This window comes from Alternaria viburni (genome assembly GCF_023758015.1).
Source record: "Alternaria viburni strain BMP 2772 chromosome Unknown scaffold_30, whole genome shotgun sequence".
Taxonomy (NCBI): domain Eukaryota; kingdom Fungi; phylum Ascomycota; class Dothideomycetes; order Pleosporales; family Pleosporaceae; genus Alternaria; species Alternaria viburni.
This window is the reverse complement of record NW_026055799.1, coordinates 92,180-112,791: the sequence shown is the minus strand read 5'-3', so window position 1 is coordinate 112,791 and position 20,612 is coordinate 92,180. Positions and strand designations below refer to the sequence as shown.

The following is a 20,612-nucleotide window of genomic DNA, read 5'->3' as shown; positions in this document are numbered from 1 at the left end:
AGACAATGGTAGGTTAAACATGTCCATGTCGAAGGCGGTTAAGGGTCCACCACGTACCATGGAAAGCAGGTGAAGTGACAATTCACCTCGCTCTACGCACCCTCGCAGCAATAAAAGCAGCGATCACATTTCCGCAAATCGTCTTCCACACTTCAACCTCGCAACACTGCTCTCCAAAACCTCACCGTCTACAGCACTCAAACCCAACCCAAACACCCTACAACACCTTCTAAAACACAATGGACAGCAACGGCCCCGGCTCACCGCGAGCAATCGCAAACTTCATCATCACCAAGCTCACCAACGCCACGATTTACGTCCAGGATCTTATCGAGGCGCGGGCTGAAGCGGAGCGCCGTCGCGTGCAGGAAGAGAACGACGCGATATCGAGGGAGGCGCGCAGGCGCGTTATGGAGTATGGGGATGCGGATGAGTCGTTGATGGGGGATCGGGAGGCGGAGGAGGGGAGGAGGAGGCCGCAGGAATGATTGTGGGGGTGGAGAGAGGGAGGGAGGGATGGGGAGGGGGGGCTATGCGTGTTGATGGGGCGTGGATCTGGGTTGGTGGTGAATGGTCGTTGAGTGGAGTAGAATCGGTTATGGTCGCGAACATCTTGTGTCCACGTGGATATATTCACGAAAGTCATGGAAGGCTAAGGCTCGGCTACACGGGATAATATCAAGGATCGACTTTAAAGTTACATAAGTACTAACTATGCCGTGATGCGCAGCAGTCCCATATCCACATCATGTCCCTATACATTGCCAGAGCAACTCATTGCCCACTCAAACAACGATCATTCCCATACTAATGGTAATACCCCATGCATCCTGCGCGTCCACATCTAACCGCGTCGCTCACGCACCTCATCTTCAAACCCCACCCAAGACATCTAACGTGCAAATCCCCATGCCCGCCCGACAGGTCACAGAACATTCCTAAGGACGCGTCGCAATCGAGTACCGAGCAGCAATTGCAGAACTATACAAATAGCAAGGCCGAGGAAAAAAGCCCTGTACAGACCCATAATCAAATCCATAGCGGCGATGTCACCGCCTAGACCGAGGAGCGCTTGGTGTGATGCTGTTATGGCCATGCAGCCGTAGATTATTGCGATTGCTTGGGAGAAGGTAAGACAGGTGCGATTGTGTGCACGAGTAGGCGGTTGGGCGATTGTTGTTGTGATGGTGCTGAAGGAGAGGTGGATGGTAAGGGGCGTGATATTGAGATTCTGGGGTGTTGGCTGGGGAGGTACGTCGATAGCAGTGATGATGGGCGAGAACGAGAGGTCCGTTCGATCGCTAGCTGGAGATGGGTACTTTTGACGGTTCGGCGTCTTTATAGAAAGCGCTTCGACCGGTTGCCGTGATGTCGAGAAGACCCGGACACGTCGATCCGGACGTTTTGGCAAAGCCATGTCTGCATCAGGTGAATCGAAGAGCGCATTCGTACTGCGGCGCGGAATATCGACGTCGAAATAGCTTTCGCGCGCCTCGTGTTCATCCCTCCCACGCTGCGAACCATCAAAGAGCAGCTTCGCATGCCCAGTCTCCCCACTTCTCGCCTCTCTCGCCTTCACACGCGCAAGAACATCCCGTACCCTAGCCGGATCCACATACCCAAACTCCTCTTCTTCATCATCCGATGCCACCGACGGCGTTTTCGGAGACACGTACCCTCCACGACGCGCATCAAAGCCCCTCCCAGCCCACTTCGACTTCCCATTCGAACTACTTCGCCGCGCAAGATCCCTAGCCAGCTCTACCCTACCCTTCTCAAACTGCTCCCTTAACGCATCTTCAGCAGGCTCTATCTTACTCCCAGCCGGTTCCCTCGCCGACGGCGAAAACCTCCCCGGCATATCCTCCTCAACCCCAAGCGTCGTTATGCCACTAGGCGTACAAATCAAACCCTCAGCATTATCCAAGCTAACCCTACTCTTCTCGATAGGTGGTTCAGGAAGACCCGCTTCCGCCCACTCGCCAGTAGGGGTACGCGACGATCGCTTTCGTATGCTTGAACTTGAGGTAGAAGGAGGGCGGGCGCGACGTGCGTTGTGTTGGATAGAAATAGGTGTGCGACCGAAGAGTTGGGCGCGATCGAGATAGCCTGAATGCGTGGATGTTGATTGATGGAGGTTGGCTCGCCTGGAGTCTGAGAGGGGGTATGGTGATAGTGATGGTGACGAGGATGTGCTCATGTCGGTGTACCTACCCCTATCTAGTACAGGATCATACGACCGCCGCGAGTATTCTGGTAGTGAAGAACCTGAACCCGGTGACGCGTACTGATCGACGACGTCGGTGATGTTCCGCGATGCTGAAGGTGTAGTCCGGTTATTACGGGAGTTGGCCATGTTGTAATTCCAAGGTCGAATAGAAGTAGGGGGCTGGAGACGTAGAAACGACCGTGAAGAAGTTGAGTTGGCTGCAGTGATTGCCAAAGCTCGAAGGTACATGGTGGGTTGTCCTTGTTTCGCGGCCTCTAAGAGTACGTGTAGAGAGGACTGGGCTCGGAACGCGCCACTGCTCATTTGACTATCGCCAGGTGAAAGCTCGTCTTCACAATGGCGACATGAGTGAATACATCGCAATCGCGATTACCTGGTTGAATTCACGAAGGTTGAAGCGTAAGACCTCCAAGAGTGTACCAGGCAGCTTCATCTGGCTTGCAAGCTGCTTGTGTTGATGTGTCTATTCTCATTCCTCGTTGCTGTTTTCATCAATCTACTTCTTTCTTACCATCATCTCCACAAACAACTTTCCCATAATCCATGGCGCGACGTGATCAATAGCTCGCTCTATTCGCTAAGCTAAAGTATTCCTATTATTGTACATGACCAATGAAGCGAAGCCCTCCAACGAGAGGGAAGAGGTCGAACGAACGCCATTCACCTCGTAAGTAACGTGCTTTTATGCACATCCATCATTCCCATCCCGCCAACTACGCAGGTATGGGCGCGGGAGGTTCTGGGCCGTCACCACCATCACCCCTTGGTCTTATCGCCGTGGGGAGTGGGTTGTCTGGGATTTTGATGGGCGCGTCAGGCAAGGCCTTCAGCCGGCCAGGAAGGTCCTCGCCCTTGATGACCTTCATGATCTCCTTCTTGTCCAGCGTCTCATACTGCACAAGCGCATCGGCTAATCTGTCGAGCTCCTTACGCTTCGACAGCAGCAGCTCCTTGGCATCCTTTCTTGCCTCATCGATCAGCTTTCGCACTTCGTCGTCGATGATTCGTTTGGTCTCCGGTGCGACCATCTCGTAATTAGATTTGTAGTCGACGTTGCCGAGCTTCTCTGAGAAACCGCACTGAGTGACCATCATGTACGCTATCCTCGTTGCGTTGGAAATGTCGCTGGATGCTCCGGTGGAAACGTTCTCCTCACCATACACAAGCTCTTCGGCAATCTTGCCGCCCAGAGAGACCTGCAGTTGGCGTATGTATTGTTTGCGAGTGTGGTGGCCCTCTTCTTCCGGAAGGAAGAAGGTAATACCGGCAGCGTGACCTCTGGGAAGAATAGTCGCCTTGTGCAGATCGTTGAAGCCAGGCTTGTAGAGACCGACGAGCGCATGGCCACCCTCATGGTAAGCGGTGTGAATCTTGTCCTTGAGCGGAACGGAGCGGCTCTTCCTTTCGGCACCCATACTAATCTTGTCCTTGGCCCACTCCAGGTCGTCGAGAGAGACGAACTTTGCCTGAATCTTGGAAGCACGGATAGCAGCCGAGTTGGCGACATTCTCTAGCTCGGCGCCAGAGAATCCGGGGGTGCCACGGGCAATGGTGGAAAGGTCGATGTCGGGAGAGAGGCGGATCTTCTGAGTGTGGTACTTGAGGATAGCCAGTCGGCCACCCACATCGGGGAGTTCGACCTGAACATGACGATCGAAGCGTCCGGGACGGAGCAGGGCCTCGTCGAGAGACTCGGGGTGGTTGGTGGCAGCAATGAAGATGACACCACTGCTTTGGTCGAAACCGTCGAGATCGTTGAGAAGCTGGTTGAGGGTCTGGCGGTGGTAGCTGGCGTCGCGCGACCTACGCTTTCCGCCTATGGCATCAAGTTCGTCGATGAAGACAATGGCAGGCGCTTTGCCTCGAGCAGCAGTGAAGAGTTCGCGCACACGCTTGGCTCCGACACCAACGTAGACTTCGTCGAATTCAGAACCGGACATGTAGAAGAAGGGAACGCCGGCCTCTCCTGCGCAAGCACGAGCGAGCAGAGTTTTACCAGTACCAGGAGGGCCAACTAGGAGTACACCCTTGGGGAGTCTGCCGCCGAGCTTGTTGTACTTGTCGGGGTTCTTGAGAAAGTCGACGACATCGGTGAGTTCTTCCTTGGCCTCGTCGCAGCCGTGGACATCGCTGAAGCGGGTGTTCTGCTGCTCGGGACGGACTTCGGCGTTCTCTTTACCGCCAACGCCCTTCTTGAGGACGCCGCTGGTCTCGACGAAGAGAGTGATGAGGATCAGGGAGACGTAGGCAGCCAGAGCGAAACCGCAGATCCAGCGGACCCACTTAAAGATGACGTTCATCAGAGACTCTTCAACGACGACGTAGACGGGGTCAGCCTTGACGCCAGCGCCGCCCCTGGTCTTGGCAACCTGAGCACCGCCAGCGTTTGCGCCGATGGCCTGGGTAATCGCCTGACGTTGGTTCGCAGTGAGCCCCGAGTGTTCGCCGCCGTCCTGTCCCGTCGTTGCCAAGGCGTTGTTGTACATCTTGTCAATTGTAGAGTTGGTGGCGAAGCGGCCTGTGTTGTACCGGTCGATGATGATCTGGTGGTAGTTGCCGCGCAGCAGAGCCGAGTAGAAGGAAGCCTGGGCGGAGGCGCTCGTAGGGCTGGCGTTAGCAGCCTGTTCGAGGCGAGCGAGTTGTTCCTGAGAGGGGCCACCGAAGAGCGAGCGCTGTTGTACGAGGCTGAGGCCGAGCATGCCGGGCTTGGTCAGCTGGCGGAGGTGCGAGAGAGGGCCGTTGCGCGACATGGAAGAGAACTGGCGGGCCCTGAGGGCAGCGACGGGCGATGTCAGGGCGAGGGGATTGCATAGTCCGACGCGCGGTACTGCTGAGTGTCAGTGTTGTGTCCCAACTGTGCCTCACTGCGACTAACCTGAACATGAGGAAGAAGATGCGGTGGTGAGCTGCCTGACGCCGGCAGCCGTGGGCATGCGGCCCAGGGCGTGCCACGGGGAGCGCAGGACGGTAGACATGGTGGGCGACAGTTGCGACGTGACAGAAGCGACCTTCTTTATCCAAGTCAGTAGGGGTTCAATGACGCGATGTCGGAACTCGTGGCAAAACGCACCTGGGCAGCGCCGGCCGCGTGGAGGGCCATGGTGAAGAATGCGCAGCGCAGAGGCCGCAAAGACTATGTCTAGTACCCGATGAAAGAAAAGGAATAGGCGCGCGTGGGCGGTGGATTGGGCGTGGCGGCGAGAGGCCACGGAAAGCTAGTCGTCACGTCTATGGAAAGTGGCAGAATGGGCCAGTGCTGAGATGCATCTGAGTTCCGAGACCCTTGCATATGTCGTGTCTTGGCGATACGGCGGAACTCGACCCTGCGCCACCATCTGGGCTATGTTTACCGCCACGGCTCATCACATAATTGTCTTGTGGGATATTATGCACTCATGTTGTCGCGTCTATTCACGTGCAGCATGCTACAGCGACGTGTAATGTCTTGACGCGCGCCTGGGCTCAGGGCGATTGGCCGATGACGTAGATGAAGCAGGTGCAACCGATCAATCTTGACTGTCCGATTGACTGAGAAGTTTACATCTGAGGTCACGCATACGATACTCAGGGTCGTTTAGGTCCATGTTGGAGAAGACATAGTTCCCAGAGTCGCGGCGCACCTCGGCTGGCGGGGTAAAGAGCCTCATGGCTTGTCGCATTGCTTGTCCAGATCATATACATTGTCCCGCCTACAATACCACCGAATCGGAACAATGGCATCACCAAGATGGAAGAAGCTGTACGAATACGCAGCATGTGATGTACGCTTACCGTCTCCACGCCTAGACGTGCAGCTAACCTCTCATAGCTCGCTGATGGTCTACTGAAGCTACACGTACCAGGCGCGGGTTTCCTCGCTGATATCAGTACGATGAATTGAAGACATTATGTCACATCACTTGTTAACCTTGCCAGGACCGCTGCTTCATACATCCAGCATTCCCAAGCCTGAGCTTAAGAAGGTCCTCGCGCCCGCATCTACCTTCCTTATGATTCCGAAAGCGACCAAGTCGTTCCCGAGCCCTCCCAAAATGGCGGATAGCATTCCGGCTACCAACCTTACCGACTCCAGACCGTACGCAGACTACACCGAGAGCGGTACCATTGTAGTCATCAGCCAGCCTCCAGGGCAGTCGTGCGCAGTCGTCGGAGGGATCATGGCGGCTCGCATGCAGCATCTCGGCGCAGAGGGTATTGTGGTGGACGGTCGCGTGCGGGACATTACTGCGCTGAATCAGACGCAGCTGCCCATCTGGTCCAAAGCGACGTCTGTCATCGGCGCAGGCGCCGAGACCAAGTTCCATGCACACAACGTGCCCGTGAGAATCGGCGAGACGGTGGTCGAAGCCGGCGACATCATCATGATCGATCCCTTCGAGAATGGCGTGGTCGCGGTGCCACGGGGCAAGGTAGACGAATTGCTCGACCTACTCCCGAAGCTGATCGAGGCGGACGAGAGGGTGATTGCGGACGTGGGCAGCGGAGTGAGCGTGGAAGAGGCGTTCAAGAGACATAGAAACTAGACCTGTCTCTTGTAGAATCGAAAACCATATTGTTGAAGGAAGACACGGCGGATGTGATCGCAAAGTGAAGAGACCACTGAGAGCCCTCAGAATTACATGACGCCGCTAACCAATTCGCTGGCCCGTGCACCGCCCATTTTCGCGATCCCGGCATGACACCTCTCGCAGCTCTCGTTCCCCATCGCCCAACACCTCCGCCACCACCCGCACCCACACTCGAGGACCCCCAATTGCCCCGGAGCCACCACAATGGGTATCACGGACTTCTTCTCCGACGTCTGGGAGACCTTCTCCCACCCCTCGGCCGACGCCGAGGGCCAACCGCCCGTCCAAGGTGGCACCAGCACCCAGACGCCCGCCTCCGGCACCGACGAGGAGAGCGGCGACGAGGCCGAGGTCAACAAGCAGGATGCGAAGAAGGGCGGCGACTCGGGCGAGCAGGGACACAAGCCGAGCGGCGATGACGAGGATGAGCCTGAGGAGGAGGAAGAGGACGAGGAGGAGCCCGACCCAAAGGAGAAGCTTGAGCAGGGTGAGTTATCCCGGAGTACGAATATGGCAATCCAGCGGCTGCAGAGATCAATTGCGTGTCTGGAAGGCTTCGGCTTTGGTCGGACGTGTCGATAAGAAGCCCACCGTATCCGACAAAGCCCGATACCACACACACAGCGCCACCGCAGACGGAACAGTGACTAACCATCTCACCCAGAATGCGCCGAGTCCAAGGAATGCCACGGCCCCAAGCACCACTACGACGAGTGCGCCCAACGGGTAACAGGCCAGATCGAGAACGACGGCAAGGCCAGCGAGGACTGCGTTGAAGAATGTACGTCAACCCACCTCTCACATCAACAACAACATCTAACACAACCCCAGTTTTCCACCTTGCCCACTGCGCGTCCCAATGCGCCGCCCCCAAGCTCTTCGCCCAGCTCAAGTAAACAGACCCGACCCCCGCCGATCCTCGTCCTCCTACGAGCGAAGACCAATACAATGTTGGTACATGACATGTAGTAGGAACGTAGCCGTTTTCGGAATGGAATGAATGCAAGCATCAAGACATGTCAAATGCGTGGATGACTGTACATATTAGAGTCGTGTTTAGAATATCACTGTACTTCTATCTCCCGATCCAAATCAAGACATTGCACAAACAATATCATGAATGACGCAAAGCATCGTCCTGATCGATAATACGCGGACATGAACCCCGTTTACAATAATAATGAAAAAGACGAACCAAGGAAACCAGTTCCCCTCCCAAGATAAACCCGAAAAGACAAGGTAAAGGACACCTAGCCTACAAAGAAACCCTAGTCGTCGTCATCATCATCATCCTCGTAATCGTCACCAGAATCCATGTCCCCAAGGAGTCATTGCTCGTGTCCCTGCACGCCCTCGCCAGACCCCTCTTCAGCGACAACAACGCTATCGCCATCGACATCCTTCTTCAGCCTGCCCTCTCTGCTAGCGAGGCCCAGTCGCTTCACACCCAACATAAGCGGCAGTGGCAAGACCACCGCACAAACGACAGCCTGGAAGACCAGCGCCCAAAGCATATGTCCAGGCGGTCTGTTCCCACCTGTAGCCTCATCCCTGCCCGCGTCCTGTACGGCGTCCAGATCCACGGGTCTTCCGTCTTTGAGCTCGTTCATGATTACAATGAAGATGCCGCCGAATACTTGTCCCCCAACCCAGCATATCGTTGAAGACACCTCTGGACTAGCTGGGAAGGTGATCTCGACTAGGTATTCCAGCGCGATCGGAAGTAGAGAGAACGAACATGCGCCTAAGACTGCACCGAGCACATACGGCGCGACGATCGTCCTCGTCTGCGGCGCCCATATCATCGCTAGATAAGCTGCGGATAGCACGGGACAGAGGATCTTGATGCCGAGCAGGTACGCGTGTGTGCGGTCTATGATGGGAGAAGTGATTGCGCAAGCTACCAGTCCGACAACGATGAGTACCGCGCCGCAGATACCTGCTTCGTCTTCGGTGTAGCCGTATGGATACAAAATTTGGTTTAGCAGCGAGGTGAAGGCGTTGAAGAAGCCCGTGTAGACGCTGAATGTGAAGAAGACGAGGTAGAAGGCGGGGGTGCGTAGCATGTGCTTCAGGGAGGTCATGATTGACGTTTTGGAGATGACAGAGGAAGCCGAGGGGGGTGTTGGTGGTGCCGCTGGGATGAAGAAGGACTGTGGGGTGTTATTCATATATGTTGTGGAGGTGTGGGAAGACGTACCGGGAGGCATGCTACGGTTGCGATGATTGATACTATCAACACCGTAGTCGGTACATCGCCCAAGAAAGGGTTAATAAGAGATGCAAGCTATGTCTTGTTAGCCGTCGTTTCCTCTTCTTCCCGCGTCGGTACTTACCGCCGCTCCAAAGGGATTCGCCAAACTCGCCACCGCCGTTGCTCCAATCCTTCCTCCCTCAGTAAACCACATATCACTATACCGCGTCGGCGCCGCCAGCACAAACGGCTGCGCCAAGCCCGTCAAGATCTGGCCCACCATGACTACGGGGAAGATGTTGGTCTTGGTACCCGCATACCGGATCCAGTTGCCGATCAGTAGCAAGATGGATGCGGCGATGATGGATGGTTTGGGACCGCGATGGAGTAGGTAAATAGTCAACGGACATGTTGCGGCGAAGGAGAAGAGAAAGGCGGTTGAGAGCCAATTGATGGAAGATTCCGGGACGTGGAAGTATTGCGATGAGGTTGTTGAAATGGGGGCGAATGTCAGCCACTAAATTATGTGTTAGTTACAGTCGTGCTTCCCAGTTTCTTGGTGCTCAAGAATGAAGTTCATGCGACGTTGTCCCAACACCACTGATCGACAACGCAGGGCAATGCTCAAAGTCCGGAACGGAAGACCCCTTCGCAACACCCGCAGAAGCAAACAACGGAACGGGCGACGGTGTCAGGTGTCAACTTACATCCCAACTAACAACAATGTTCAACAACACCAACTGGCCCAGCCCAAGCCACCGTCTCTTGTAAACCTTGTAATGCGTATGGCTATAACTCTCTTTCTTCTTCCCCAGTCCAAACCTCCTCTTTTTGCGTCTTGGCGGCTGTTGTTGATGCGCTTCATCCACCACTCCATTCTCGGGATCGCCGGTACCATCTCTTCCAAAGTCGACTATTCTCATGTTAGAGGACCCGCTTACTTCGTCGTCTTCGGGTGGGACGTCTTCGGAAAGATGCGCGGCGTTCTTAAGCATCGAGTCGTTCGTTCGGGTGTGCGATAAGTTGGCCATTTTGGGTTCTGCGGACGGCTTCAATTCATAGATGGCGCGCAGCGCATAAGGGTGTCGGTCTGTTGATGAATAAGGACTGGGCTAACGATAACGCTGCAAGCCGCTGCGAAAAGAATAGCTCGGAATGTCCGGAATCCCAACGTCCCAGACGCGCGCCTTAAGTCGATGCAGTTGTTGATGTTGTTCTTATCGGTCCCGCGTCGCAGTCGCACATGTCAAAGCCGGGCGCCTCCTCCCAAGGTTGTCGCACGGTCTATTGGCGTGGGCTAAACAGTCGCGACCTGATGAGGCAAGGGGTACGCTTGCCGGGTGGTGCGGGACGGACTTGCCGTCTTATTAAGCTAGTCGGCCGCCACATTTGGCCTGCAGGTGGGTGAACTGTATCGTGGGAACTAGCCTTGCGCATTGTCGTCGCTGGGGTACGGGAGTCGGCTGATGCGTGCGCACTGGGAAAGATACTGCTTTTGGATCAACAGACGTGTTAGGCGAGGCGGGGTACAAGGAGATCGGCATCGCGACTGCGAGGGGGTTGATAAGATTGGGGAAGAGGAAGCTTGTGCGTGCATCTCGACGTTTACTTTTCAGCGCACAAGAGATTAAGCAAAGGGTGAGCGGATAAGGTTGCTTCGCTGGAATGGCCCAGATAATTTGGAGCTCAGATTTGGCTCGCTTCGCTATCCCATGTTGACCTGGCAGGCACGCAGGATGTAGCCGGAAGGAAGCACTCGGTAAGCTGCATCCAAGCTCCCACTTTGATGAGGCTTGAGGCAACAACCACCCACGATGGGTGTGCACGCCAACAAAGCCAAGCCAATCCACGCCCACCTTGATTACGAGCCTTTACCGCATGCGAGCGAGTACCTGCGCATTCTCAGCCTGCACGCTGGCAACGCATGGGAGCCTATTCGATGTAGCCTTCGTCCAGTCAGCTTCCATGAGAAGCCGCATTATGACGCTCTGTCATACACCTGGGGCGACCCAAACGCCACGAAGCTGATCGAGGTCGATGGCGTCGCGGTCAAAGTTACCTCCAATCTCGAGCAGGCGCTTCGGCACATGCGCGATCCGGACAACGACCTTCCGCTGTGGGTAGACGCTGTTTGCATCAATCAGCTGGATCCGACGGAGAGGTCGCACCAAGTGGCCCTCATGGGCAAGATATATTCCGGATGCGCCCAAGTACGGATTTGGCTAGGCTGCGATGCCTCGCGATGCCGCCTTGGCGATGGAGCGAATGACAACTCAAACGGAGCGGATCCATTCGAAATCGTACGTTTGCTAGCGAGTGGCCGCCATGTCTATGAATGGCAATGCTTTGAACCCCAAGCTCCCGATACAGCTGTCTACAAGCCCGATGACGACTTCAATCCTATGTGCGAAGGCTTCCTCGCTGTCTATCGAAGCCCTTGGTGGACACGCTTGTGGACCGTACAAGAAGCTATCCTACCAGGGACAGGCACTTTGTACTTTGATACATGGACGATATCGCTTCAGACGATCACCGATTGCGGGTTATACTACGACCAACATGCCTGGAAGCCATGTTGCAATCCCCCCGTATCGCAAATGCCTATTACAATGATCAATGCTCTAAAGGACTTCTGCACCATGACTCGGAGCCTTCATTATGATCGAAAACGCGATGGCAGCGGCAAGCTCAAGCGACATGACCTACAAACACAACATGTAGTATACGGGTTTCGGGCGTGTGAGGACCCGCGCGATAAGGTCTACGGGCTGTTGGGGGTCATTGATGACCGATTCTTCACCCCGGATTACACTTTGTCTAAAGAGGAGGTTTTTCTTCAGGCTACTTACACAATGCTTTGTCGCAAATGGGGGTCATTGAAGAGTCTGACAGGCCCTCAATATGGCCCAGCGCCGGACAAACTGGCGTCCTGGGTGCGGGACTTTGATGCGCCTTGCGATCGCATGGACGTCGATGTAGTTTTCGATCGGCACAAATTATTTGATGATGGTGTTTTCAATGCTTCCGACGACCACAGGTCGAGGCCTGTATTGCTAAGAGCTTCCCCGCGGTCGTCGGGTGAGATGGTAAGACGAGTGGGCCTTGAGGTCGTAGGCAGGCGCGTAGGCAAAGTTACCTTTGTATCCGAGGACGTACAGACCTTAATATCCCCGACAGACGATGCTGATATAAGACATAAAGACGTCTTCAGGAGATGGATGCTATCCGCGCTCGACTCGAGTGCGTTGGACATGTTAGCTCACATTAGTATGCAGAGCAATCTCTATAAAGGCCCGAATAACGTCATGGCGTTTTGGCGAACGATGCTTAGTGGATTGGACATTCCAGTCGATAGAGAAGGCCACGCGTGGGATCTCAAATCTAGTCCTGGAACTAGTCCGGCAACAATGCGTTGGCTCGAACACTTTCTTGCATGGGTGGAAGGAAAAGAGGATACGATCAATGCCACACTATGCCACATGATCTCCGTCACAACACATGGTCGTCGCTACTTCAAAACCGGGGACAACGACCAGGGCCTCTGCTATCCGCACGTTCGTGTAGAGGACGAGGTATGGGTTCTAGACGGTGGAAACGTACCCTTCATTCTGCGGCACGCGCATTTGAACACAGAAGAAAGCGATGCACTCAATCCCGTAGTTGTGGATGGATTCTGGAGTGATGGCAAAATCAACTTCAGGTTTGACGGCCAGTTGGACAAGCCGCCTGAAGGCTATTACGAGTTTATCGGCGACTGTTATTTTGACGGATACATGCACGGGGAAGCGGTTCGAGACAGCACCATTCGCGAACAGTCTATCGTGTTGGTTTGAAAGGATTGTTGATACACTGGTCCAGGAAGAAGAAAGCACATCATAGCGGAAAGCTAATACAGTGATGACTGGGCGTCAGGTCGCAGATATGTAGGTGAGGATGTTCTGCGCAACGAAGCAGCGCCTGGTCGTACGTCGAGCTATGACGTACATGCAGGCGTTTTCTACTGCAACGTCTGACCTACGAATTCCCCGACGTCCTCACTACATCACCGTTTGCGAGGGTATCACGAATTTTAATGTTTTACCATTCATGTAGCTGTCAGCCTTAGCTGCGGGAGCCTAAGTATGCTTACGACCGCTACCAATCGGAACATGAACTATCACCATACTGTTTGAGTCATCTACCCGCTATGTAACTGCACATCACAGCTCTGAGCGACGCGTTCGATAGCCTCAGCGAGTACCGCAACCATCATCATGCGCACCTGGTCAAGCAGCTGCTCGCCCATGCCTGTAGCCACACTAACCACGAAGCACACAGGCGCCAGCAGCACGTCGCGCTCGACCTTCTCAGTCCAGCACAATTGACGCAGCAGAGCGGCGTAAACCCCCATAAAGATCGCCGATTTCCAGAGAGTAAGAAGCAGAGTCTTCGGTCCTAGAAGAGATGCGCTGAGGAAGGCAATCGCGTACATGGCCATGACACCAAACTGAATGTCTCGTTCAAGCTGCGCATTCGAGATCTCGAAGGGACCGATGGTGAGGCGCTCCGGGAAGTCGCCGATCTTTCCATCGTCCCTGATCAACCGCTTGGAGATATTGGCTTTGGCGAGGCCGGCCGCGTCGATCTTGAATATGACGTTCAGCGGGCCTATATTGTTGACCGTATGATTGGCATTGCCTTGACGCTCCCGGTTGTGTTCGGCCAGCGCTTCGGCGATCTTGCTGGTAACATACTCGCGGATACCCTGACTCAGCGAACTGTCATCGTCGAAGATGTTAGACGCGAAAGACTTGCGGGGGCTGGGTTCGTCTTCATGCAAAAGCGTGGAGTAACCGTGCTCGTCGGCGGTGTCGATGAGAAGTGGGGGTTGTGGCGATATACGAGCAGTCTTAAGGAAGTCGTTTGTGCGCTTGATGCTGGTGGTCTTGTACTGCACCATACTGGGGTCTTCGACAGGGCCGCCGTGCTGGGGATAGCTGGGGCTGTCTGCAAGCTTGTTAGTGGGTGCTTTGACATCGTGAGTAATTTGACGTACCAGGCGATTTCTGCCGCCCTGCGGCGTCCACGAACCACGCATCTTTGATATGGCTGCTGTCCGCGTCTGTTCAAGTGTTAGCATGTAGTATTGAAGCGCCCTGGATAGACACTTACTGTCCATGGCTTCTGCGATCCTGTGGGAAGAACCCAATGGCAACCCGCTTCGCTTATCTGCATCACCAGCTTTACGTGGAGAGGTATCCTGGCTTTTGGCGACCTCAGATTCAACGGAATCACGGTCTGCTTCCTCAGCATGGCGTTTTGGAGAGGCACCTTCAACTGCTGTAGAGCCAATCGTCTCACCATCGCCAACCTCGGTCTCACCAAGTCCCTGTAGACTGTGCATGGACTGCTCGCTGGGTAGCAGACCGATCTGTTCGTATCCGGGGCGCACATACGGCGACGCCAATGGGCTGGAAGCGACGGGCGGAGGCGACTTCTGCAGAGTACCGGGACTGGACGATGCGCTCGAGCTGGATTGTTGTCTGAACAGTCCGCGGAAGCGGCTCGGCTTTCGATCGGCTTTCGGTGTCGCGTTAGCGGGACCACTGAGGCGAGCCATATCGATGTCTTTAGCGTTGGCGGGCGCTTCTTTTGGTGTTGTGGATGACATCTGGGGGAAGTAGAGTGAGTGGAGGGGAACGGGCTGCGGAGTGTTGTGGCCGTTGTCGCGCTTTGCTAAGCGAGAGTCGCAGTGAAGGTGAGTCCGCACGGAGCCAAACGCGTCGACAATTCACTCAGTATTCTAACCTTGAAGGATCCGATATAACGCTCGATTATGTTATGAGTCTCCCCATCTCCACGGAACTGCGCAAACAATCCCGTCGCGGTGTTTGATGAGGCACAACCAACCACATAATTGCTTGCCTTACCTTCACTCAAGCGAACAATGCCCCATTCTGGTCGCGGTGGGCAGCGGTCCTCTTCTTGAGCTACTACGCAGGGCTCGATGCTTGCTCGTCCAAGCGTATTTGTGTGTCCTACTTTCCCAATGGCTCATTCAAGGGCGGAACGATGCGAACATTAGGGCGGCCAGTGACTAAGTGCTTTTGCAAACATTCAGCTTTGAACTGCGGACTGACAGCAAGCCAGCAGTTCAGTAACCTAGATAGTCCGTTCGTAATGTACAGGGCGACTGATGTGTGTACGGCGTAGACTTCCCGTATGGGTGCTAAACAGCCCGGTACTGTGGGCGTTGTCCCAGGAACCCAATAATAGTTTGATGACTATTGCGCAGACCGGCGGTATGTTGTAGTCGGTGATTCAACCCTGAACGCTACGCTGCACCTTCATCTCCACACCAAGAAAGAGCCCGAACTACCAGAGGATTCAAGGAAACGTGGGTATCTGAAGAGTCAAAGGTGGACTGTCGACTCTGTCTTTAGTATCGACGTGCGGCGGATGCGCGACCTCCGTGAAATGCGCATTCTGTGCGATGACGTTATACTTCTCGTCCGTCGAGACTGGAGCCGGCCATCGCGCAATGCTTGAATGGGCAACCTTGCGTGAGTAAAGCCAGAGGAGCCGCGGTCGGAGAGACTCAGCGTGAGGATGGCAGAAGGCTGCGTGCTCTTCCAGAGTGTCGGAGTCGTGGAGTCACCCGCCAAGGAGAGCTCGACGGGTGGCTCCGGCGATGGCTCGTGCACCTTCTATGTACGCGTCTTCCGCGCCGGTGTATGCAGGCGCGCCTTTGGACCGTACAACTGTGGTATCGCATTTACCAGCAACTGATAATGACAATGAGTACACGCTCAAAGCCGCTCCCCAACATGTCCTCCGGAGTCACGCTTGTAAGGTCTCACGACAGCCACGTCGTTACGCATGAGCATGCCCAGCAGCCCATGGTGCCGTCTTCCTGTCGTGGATTACGGGCATGACATCGCGACGGTGTAAAACGCTCTTCTAGAGACTGTTGCTTTCGCGAACCACACCCCACAAGATGCGGTATCTAACGCTTAACATCAAGACCTGCTTGGCGCCAGCACGGTACTCAGCCGTAAAACTCGGATTGCGATACTGTGCGTCGCCAGTAATCCGGAACGATAGCGCACCCTGAGCGCATGGAAGATGAAGTCATCCCTGCTGTTCTTGCTCGCTGGCCTTAGCTCAGTAGCTCTGGCTAATGCCGAAACACCCAGCGGAGAAAGCCAAGCCCAGGCCACAAGCAACATACCGAGCGCCGACAAAGTCCACATCGCTATGGACAATGCGCAGGCCGCGCAAGATCCCTTGATGATGGGTGCGATGCCACCAAGCGACAACGGCGCCTCGCCCCGCCACCGACGGGAGAAGCTACAGCTGCTGAAGAGAATGGACAAGAAGAGCGGTAAATGGGGAACGAGCCATCCGCGTTACCGGCTACTCGAAGCGCTGTGGGCATATACGAGGTACCGCGAACGCCACATGGCTGAGCTGGATCGCTGGCGGAGTATGTACAAGAGCGTCAGCAAGAAGCAGAAGAAGGTCGGTCGCACGTGCGCGTTGTGATACCGGTCGCTCACAATAAAGCAGACATTGGAGAACACCATCGCCTACACGAAGAAGCTCGATGAACTCGAAGAGCTGATCTACGTGAATGCAGCGGTCTCCAAGAGTATAGCCTTGCACGCCATGAAGTTCTACGGCATCGGCCAGGAAGAACTGGACGAGCACATGAAGCAAGCAGAGCAAGACAAGCGCCAAGCAGACAAGTTTGCGACAGCTCAAACGCTGAAGCATTACGTACGCGACTGGGCGGACGAAGGTCTGAAAGAGAGAAACGAAGCCTTCCCATGCATACTGAGCACCTTGAGCGCCATTAAAGCAGAGTCAGCCGAGAGCGCACTGCTCAAGGTACTGCTTCCGGGCTCCGGCGTCGGCCGGCTAGGCCACGATGTCGCCAATCTCGGAGGTAAGTGTGGCGCGCAAGAGCAGAAGAGCGGCGACTGACGCAGTGACAGGCTTCGAGGTCACGATCAATGAGTGGTCAATGTTCATGAACGTGGGATACCGGTACATGGAAGCGCAAAAGGATGCGCATGCGGTGACCATACACCCATTCATCGACGGAATGTCGCACCATGCTACGAAGGCCGACATGACCCGGAGTGTAACGGTGCCCAACATCGCCCCCAACCCTGGTGTTCTGCTCGTCGAGGGCGACTTCAACACCGCATTCAACGATCAACCAGGTCACTACGACATCATCGTCACCCATTTCTTCATCGACACGGCGCGCAACCTCATGGCCTATTTCGACACTATCCAGAGGCTACTGAAGCCCGGTGGTAAATGGATCAACTTCGGCCCACTCCTGTACGGCACCGGGCCTTTCGTGCAGCTGAGCTTGGAGGAGATTGTCGACGTTGTTGAAGAGATGGGCTTTGAGTTCGAGGATCTGGGCGACGAGTGCGGCGACCTGACGTTCGAGGGCAAGAAGGTTCGGAGTAAAGAGGCAGAGTACGGGTTCAACCGGAGAGCGTTGACGCGCTACGCATACCTGGCGCAGGTTTGGATAGTGAAGAAGGTGTGAGCTGTCGCGTCGCATCGCGTCGCTCGCCTTGCTGCGCACATATCTCGAGAAACAGTAGATAGTGTATACGCACTTCCGCAACAGCCTATATATATTTACAAGTTGTAATCTATAGTAGATTATCTTAGATAATCTACTAACCTATATTAGTTAGGCTAAGGTAGCGTTGCTTACTATGTAGAGATTAATAAACAATTCGTCTAAATAGCTAAGCTATCTAGTATAACTAAGCACAGTATAGCTTACGTTAGAAACTCTAGTTACTTAGATAGAACTAGAAAACTACCTACTTTCTTATAATCTTTCTTTCTTTTACTCTAAAATTAAGAATTCTTCTATATATCTATATATAATATTTTAAACAAACTCTATTATAAATATTTATCTTATCTTTATTAGTAGTATACTAGCTCTTAGACTTTATATCTTTTTTATATTCTTTTTATTTTTTAGTTACTTAGATAGATATAGTACTTATAAACGTACTAAAGCTAGAAATAAAAGCTATTACTAGTACTTTATTAATATATAGCTATCTAAAACTATCTACTATCTTTCTAAAAAGAATAGTAATCTTAAATTTTATAATACTAAGAATAAGAAAAAACACTATTAGCGTAAAGCTTAGAAGAAAGTAGACTAGTACTTTACTTTCTATAGAAAATTTTAGAAAAAGTTTTATAATTAGTAATTAGATAAGATAGAATTAGATAAAATAAAAAAAAAGAATTATAAAAAGAGAAGAAAATTAGCTAAAGTAGTAGTAAGAGAATTAGATCTTAGAGAGTATAATAAAGTAAAAAATACTAACTTTATTATATAAAGAATTAGAGTTAAATTCTTTACTTTTACTAATAAATTACTAGTATCTATACTAGCTATCTACTATATTTCTTTATTCTTTATAGCTATAATTATTTATACTTAACTATTAAAATATATTTCTAGATTTTAATAGTAGTATTATAATTATATATACTCTCTTTTTTAATACTTACTATACTCTATATACTATTATATATTATTATTAGAGTTATACTAATATAGAAAGTTAAAGTTTATATATAACTCTAAGTAGGCTATATAAACGTTTTATAGTATATTAAGAATACTAAGTTTATATATATTATCTTTTTATCTACTCTTTAGTATTAGTACTTCTATATTTATTTTATAATAGGTAGACTTACTATATAATATTTAGCGCTTTTATTTACTAATTACTAGTCTTAGTATTATTATTACTATAGCGTATACTTATATTATATCTACTATCTACTATAGTAAGCTTATACTAGATATTATAGATTATTTCTACTTACTTAAGATATATTTTATCTTAGCGTAATAAATTAATACTTTTAATACTTTATAGTTTATCTATATATAGTATATCTATTATTTTTCTTATTAATACTACTATATTAAACGTGTAGGTTTTATTTTTTAGATCTATATAATACTATATAAATTACTCTATTTATATTATTAAAATATCTATATAGATTACTTTATTTATATTATTATAATACTTATACTAGTTACTTTATTTATACTTTTACTATACCTACACTATTACTTTACTTAAGTTTCTATACTATCTTTACTAGTTTTCTAATCTATACTTTTATAATATCTATAAAGTCTATATTTCTCTAGTTTCTACTTTACTAGTATAAGTTATTTAACCTTTATTACTACGTTATTATATATATTAGTATATCTCTTTTACTTTATTTTAACTATAAGTATTTCTATCTATATTATTAAAGTATATATATTAATCTTTTATTTATATTATCTAACGCTAGTCTATCTAGCGCGTAAGATTAGAGAATACTAATAGTCTTACTAAGATAATTATATTACGTCTTACTCTATAGAAAACTAAAAGTAAGTATACTATATTTTTAAAGAATAACTTAATCTACTATAATAAAGTATTAGAAAAATAATATATATAGTTTTTTCTTATAAGTTATCTTAACTATATAGATTATTATATCTATTTTATCTAACTATATATATAGATTACTTTTACACTATTTTTATTAATTTCTAGTTTTCTATTATACTTTTCTCTATAGTTAGCTTACACTTCTACTATACTTATTCTTTAACTCTACTTAGCTTTTATTAAATATTAAATTCTATTTTATTACTAATCTTCTTTACTAAAGCTTACTAGAATAAATAAATTTAGTAATAATAGTTTTTACTAGAGTTTAGTAGTCTAATTATTATATTCTAAGACGCCTATACTTATATTTTCTTTATCTTTCTTTTCTAAACTATTATTCTTATCTTTACTTTTATCTATCTTATAGATTTTACTATAAGCTATATTTATTACTATTTTAATACTTAGTATAGCCTAACTTTATTACATAAAGAATTAGAGTTAGATTCTTTACTTTTACTAATAAATTACTAGCGCCTACACTAGCTACTTACTATATTTCTTTATTCTTTATAGCTATAATTATTTATACTTAACTATTAAAATATATCTTTAGATTTTAATAGTAGTATTATAATTATATATACTCTCTTTCTTAATACTTACTACGCTCTATACACTATTATATATTATTATTAAAGTTACGCTAATATAAAAAGTTAAAGTTTATATATAACTCTAAGTAGGCTATATAGACGTTTTATAGTATATTAAGAATACTAAGTCTATATATATTACCTTTCTACCTACTCTTTAGTATTAGTACTTCTATATTTATTTTATAATAGATAGGCTTACTATATAATATCTAGCACTTCTATTTACTAATTACTAGTTTTAGTATTATTATTACTATAGCGTACGCTTACGTTACGCCTACTATCTACTATAGTAAGCCTATACTAGATATTATAGGTTATCTCTACCTACTTAAGATATACCTTATCTTAGCGTAATAAATTAACGCTTATAATACTTTATAGTTTACTTATATATAGTATATCTATTATTTTTCTTATTAACGCTACTATATTAAATATATAGATTTTGTTTTTTAAGTCTATATAACGCTATATAGGTTACTTTATTTATATTATTATAATATCTACGTA

General features: G+C 50.0%; 9 protein-coding genes across 9 annotated transcripts; 5 read left to right on the top strand and 4 right to left on the bottom strand.

The window, feature by feature from the left end:
* Positions 1-58: 58 nt before the first annotated feature.
* Positions 59-488, top strand: J4E79_010334 (uncharacterized protein; the record flags this gene model as incomplete). Its single annotated transcript, XM_049359173.1, has 2 exons — positions 59-69; positions 248-488. The coding sequence occupies 2 exons, from the start codon at positions 59-61 to the stop codon at positions 486-488; spliced, it is 252 nt and encodes an 83-aa protein (XP_049206258.1).
* Positions 489-925: 437 nt separating this feature from the next.
* On the bottom strand, positions 926-2,356 carry J4E79_010333 (uncharacterized protein; the record flags this gene model as incomplete). Its single annotated transcript, XM_049359172.1, has 2 exons — positions 926-2,109; positions 2,215-2,356. The coding sequence occupies 2 exons, from the start codon at positions 2,354-2,356 to the stop codon at positions 926-928; spliced, it is 1,326 nt and encodes a 441-aa protein (XP_049206257.1).
* Positions 2,357-2,943: 587 nt separating this feature from the next.
* Positions 2,944-5,205, bottom strand: J4E79_010332 (uncharacterized protein; the record flags this gene model as incomplete). The annotated part of the gene is made up of 2 exons (XM_049359171.1): positions 2,944-5,057; positions 5,106-5,205. 2 exons carry the CDS (start codon positions 5,203-5,205, stop codon positions 2,944-2,946), a joined length of 2,214 nt encoding a protein of 737 aa, XP_049206256.1.
* A 738-nt stretch (positions 5,206-5,943) lies between these two features.
* Positions 5,944-6,753, top strand: J4E79_010331 (uncharacterized protein; the record flags this gene model as incomplete). The annotated part of the gene is made up of 3 exons (XM_049359170.1): positions 5,944-5,991; positions 6,039-6,096; positions 6,146-6,753. The coding sequence occupies 3 exons, from the start codon at positions 5,944-5,946 to the stop codon at positions 6,751-6,753; spliced, it is 714 nt and encodes a 237-aa protein (XP_049206255.1).
* A 249-nt stretch (positions 6,754-7,002) lies between these two features.
* Positions 7,003-7,694, top strand: J4E79_010330 (uncharacterized protein; the record flags this gene model as incomplete). The annotated part of the gene is made up of 3 exons (XM_049359169.1): positions 7,003-7,285; positions 7,463-7,579; positions 7,630-7,694. 3 exons carry the CDS (start codon positions 7,003-7,005, stop codon positions 7,692-7,694), a joined length of 465 nt encoding a protein of 154 aa, XP_049206254.1.
* A 432-nt stretch (positions 7,695-8,126) lies between these two features.
* Positions 8,127-10,023, bottom strand: J4E79_010329 (uncharacterized protein; the record flags this gene model as incomplete). Its single annotated transcript, XM_049359168.1, has 4 exons — positions 8,127-8,951; positions 8,999-9,085; positions 9,135-9,509; positions 9,934-10,023. The coding sequence occupies 4 exons, from the start codon at positions 10,021-10,023 to the stop codon at positions 8,127-8,129; spliced, it is 1,377 nt and encodes a 458-aa protein (XP_049206253.1).
* Positions 10,024-10,806: 783 nt separating this feature from the next.
* J4E79_010328 (uncharacterized protein) lies at positions 10,807-11,495 on the top strand (the record flags this gene model as incomplete). Its single annotated transcript, XM_049359167.1, has 2 exons — positions 10,807-11,396; positions 11,480-11,495. The coding sequence occupies 2 exons, from the start codon at positions 10,807-10,809 to the stop codon at positions 11,493-11,495; spliced, it is 606 nt and encodes a 201-aa protein (XP_049206252.1).
* A 1,674-nt stretch (positions 11,496-13,169) lies between these two features.
* J4E79_010327 (uncharacterized protein) lies at positions 13,170-14,642 on the bottom strand (the record flags this gene model as incomplete). The annotated part of the gene is made up of 3 exons (XM_049359166.1): positions 13,170-13,978; positions 14,028-14,093; positions 14,144-14,642. The coding sequence occupies 3 exons, from the start codon at positions 14,640-14,642 to the stop codon at positions 13,170-13,172; spliced, it is 1,374 nt and encodes a 457-aa protein (XP_049206251.1).
* A 1,454-nt stretch (positions 14,643-16,096) lies between these two features.
* J4E79_010326 (uncharacterized protein) lies at positions 16,097-17,540 on the top strand (the record flags this gene model as incomplete). Its single annotated transcript, XM_049359165.1, has 3 exons — positions 16,097-16,492; positions 16,541-16,919; positions 16,969-17,540. The coding sequence occupies 3 exons, from the start codon at positions 16,097-16,099 to the stop codon at positions 17,538-17,540; spliced, it is 1,347 nt and encodes a 448-aa protein (XP_049206250.1).
* Positions 17,541-20,612: the final 3,072 nt, after the last annotated feature.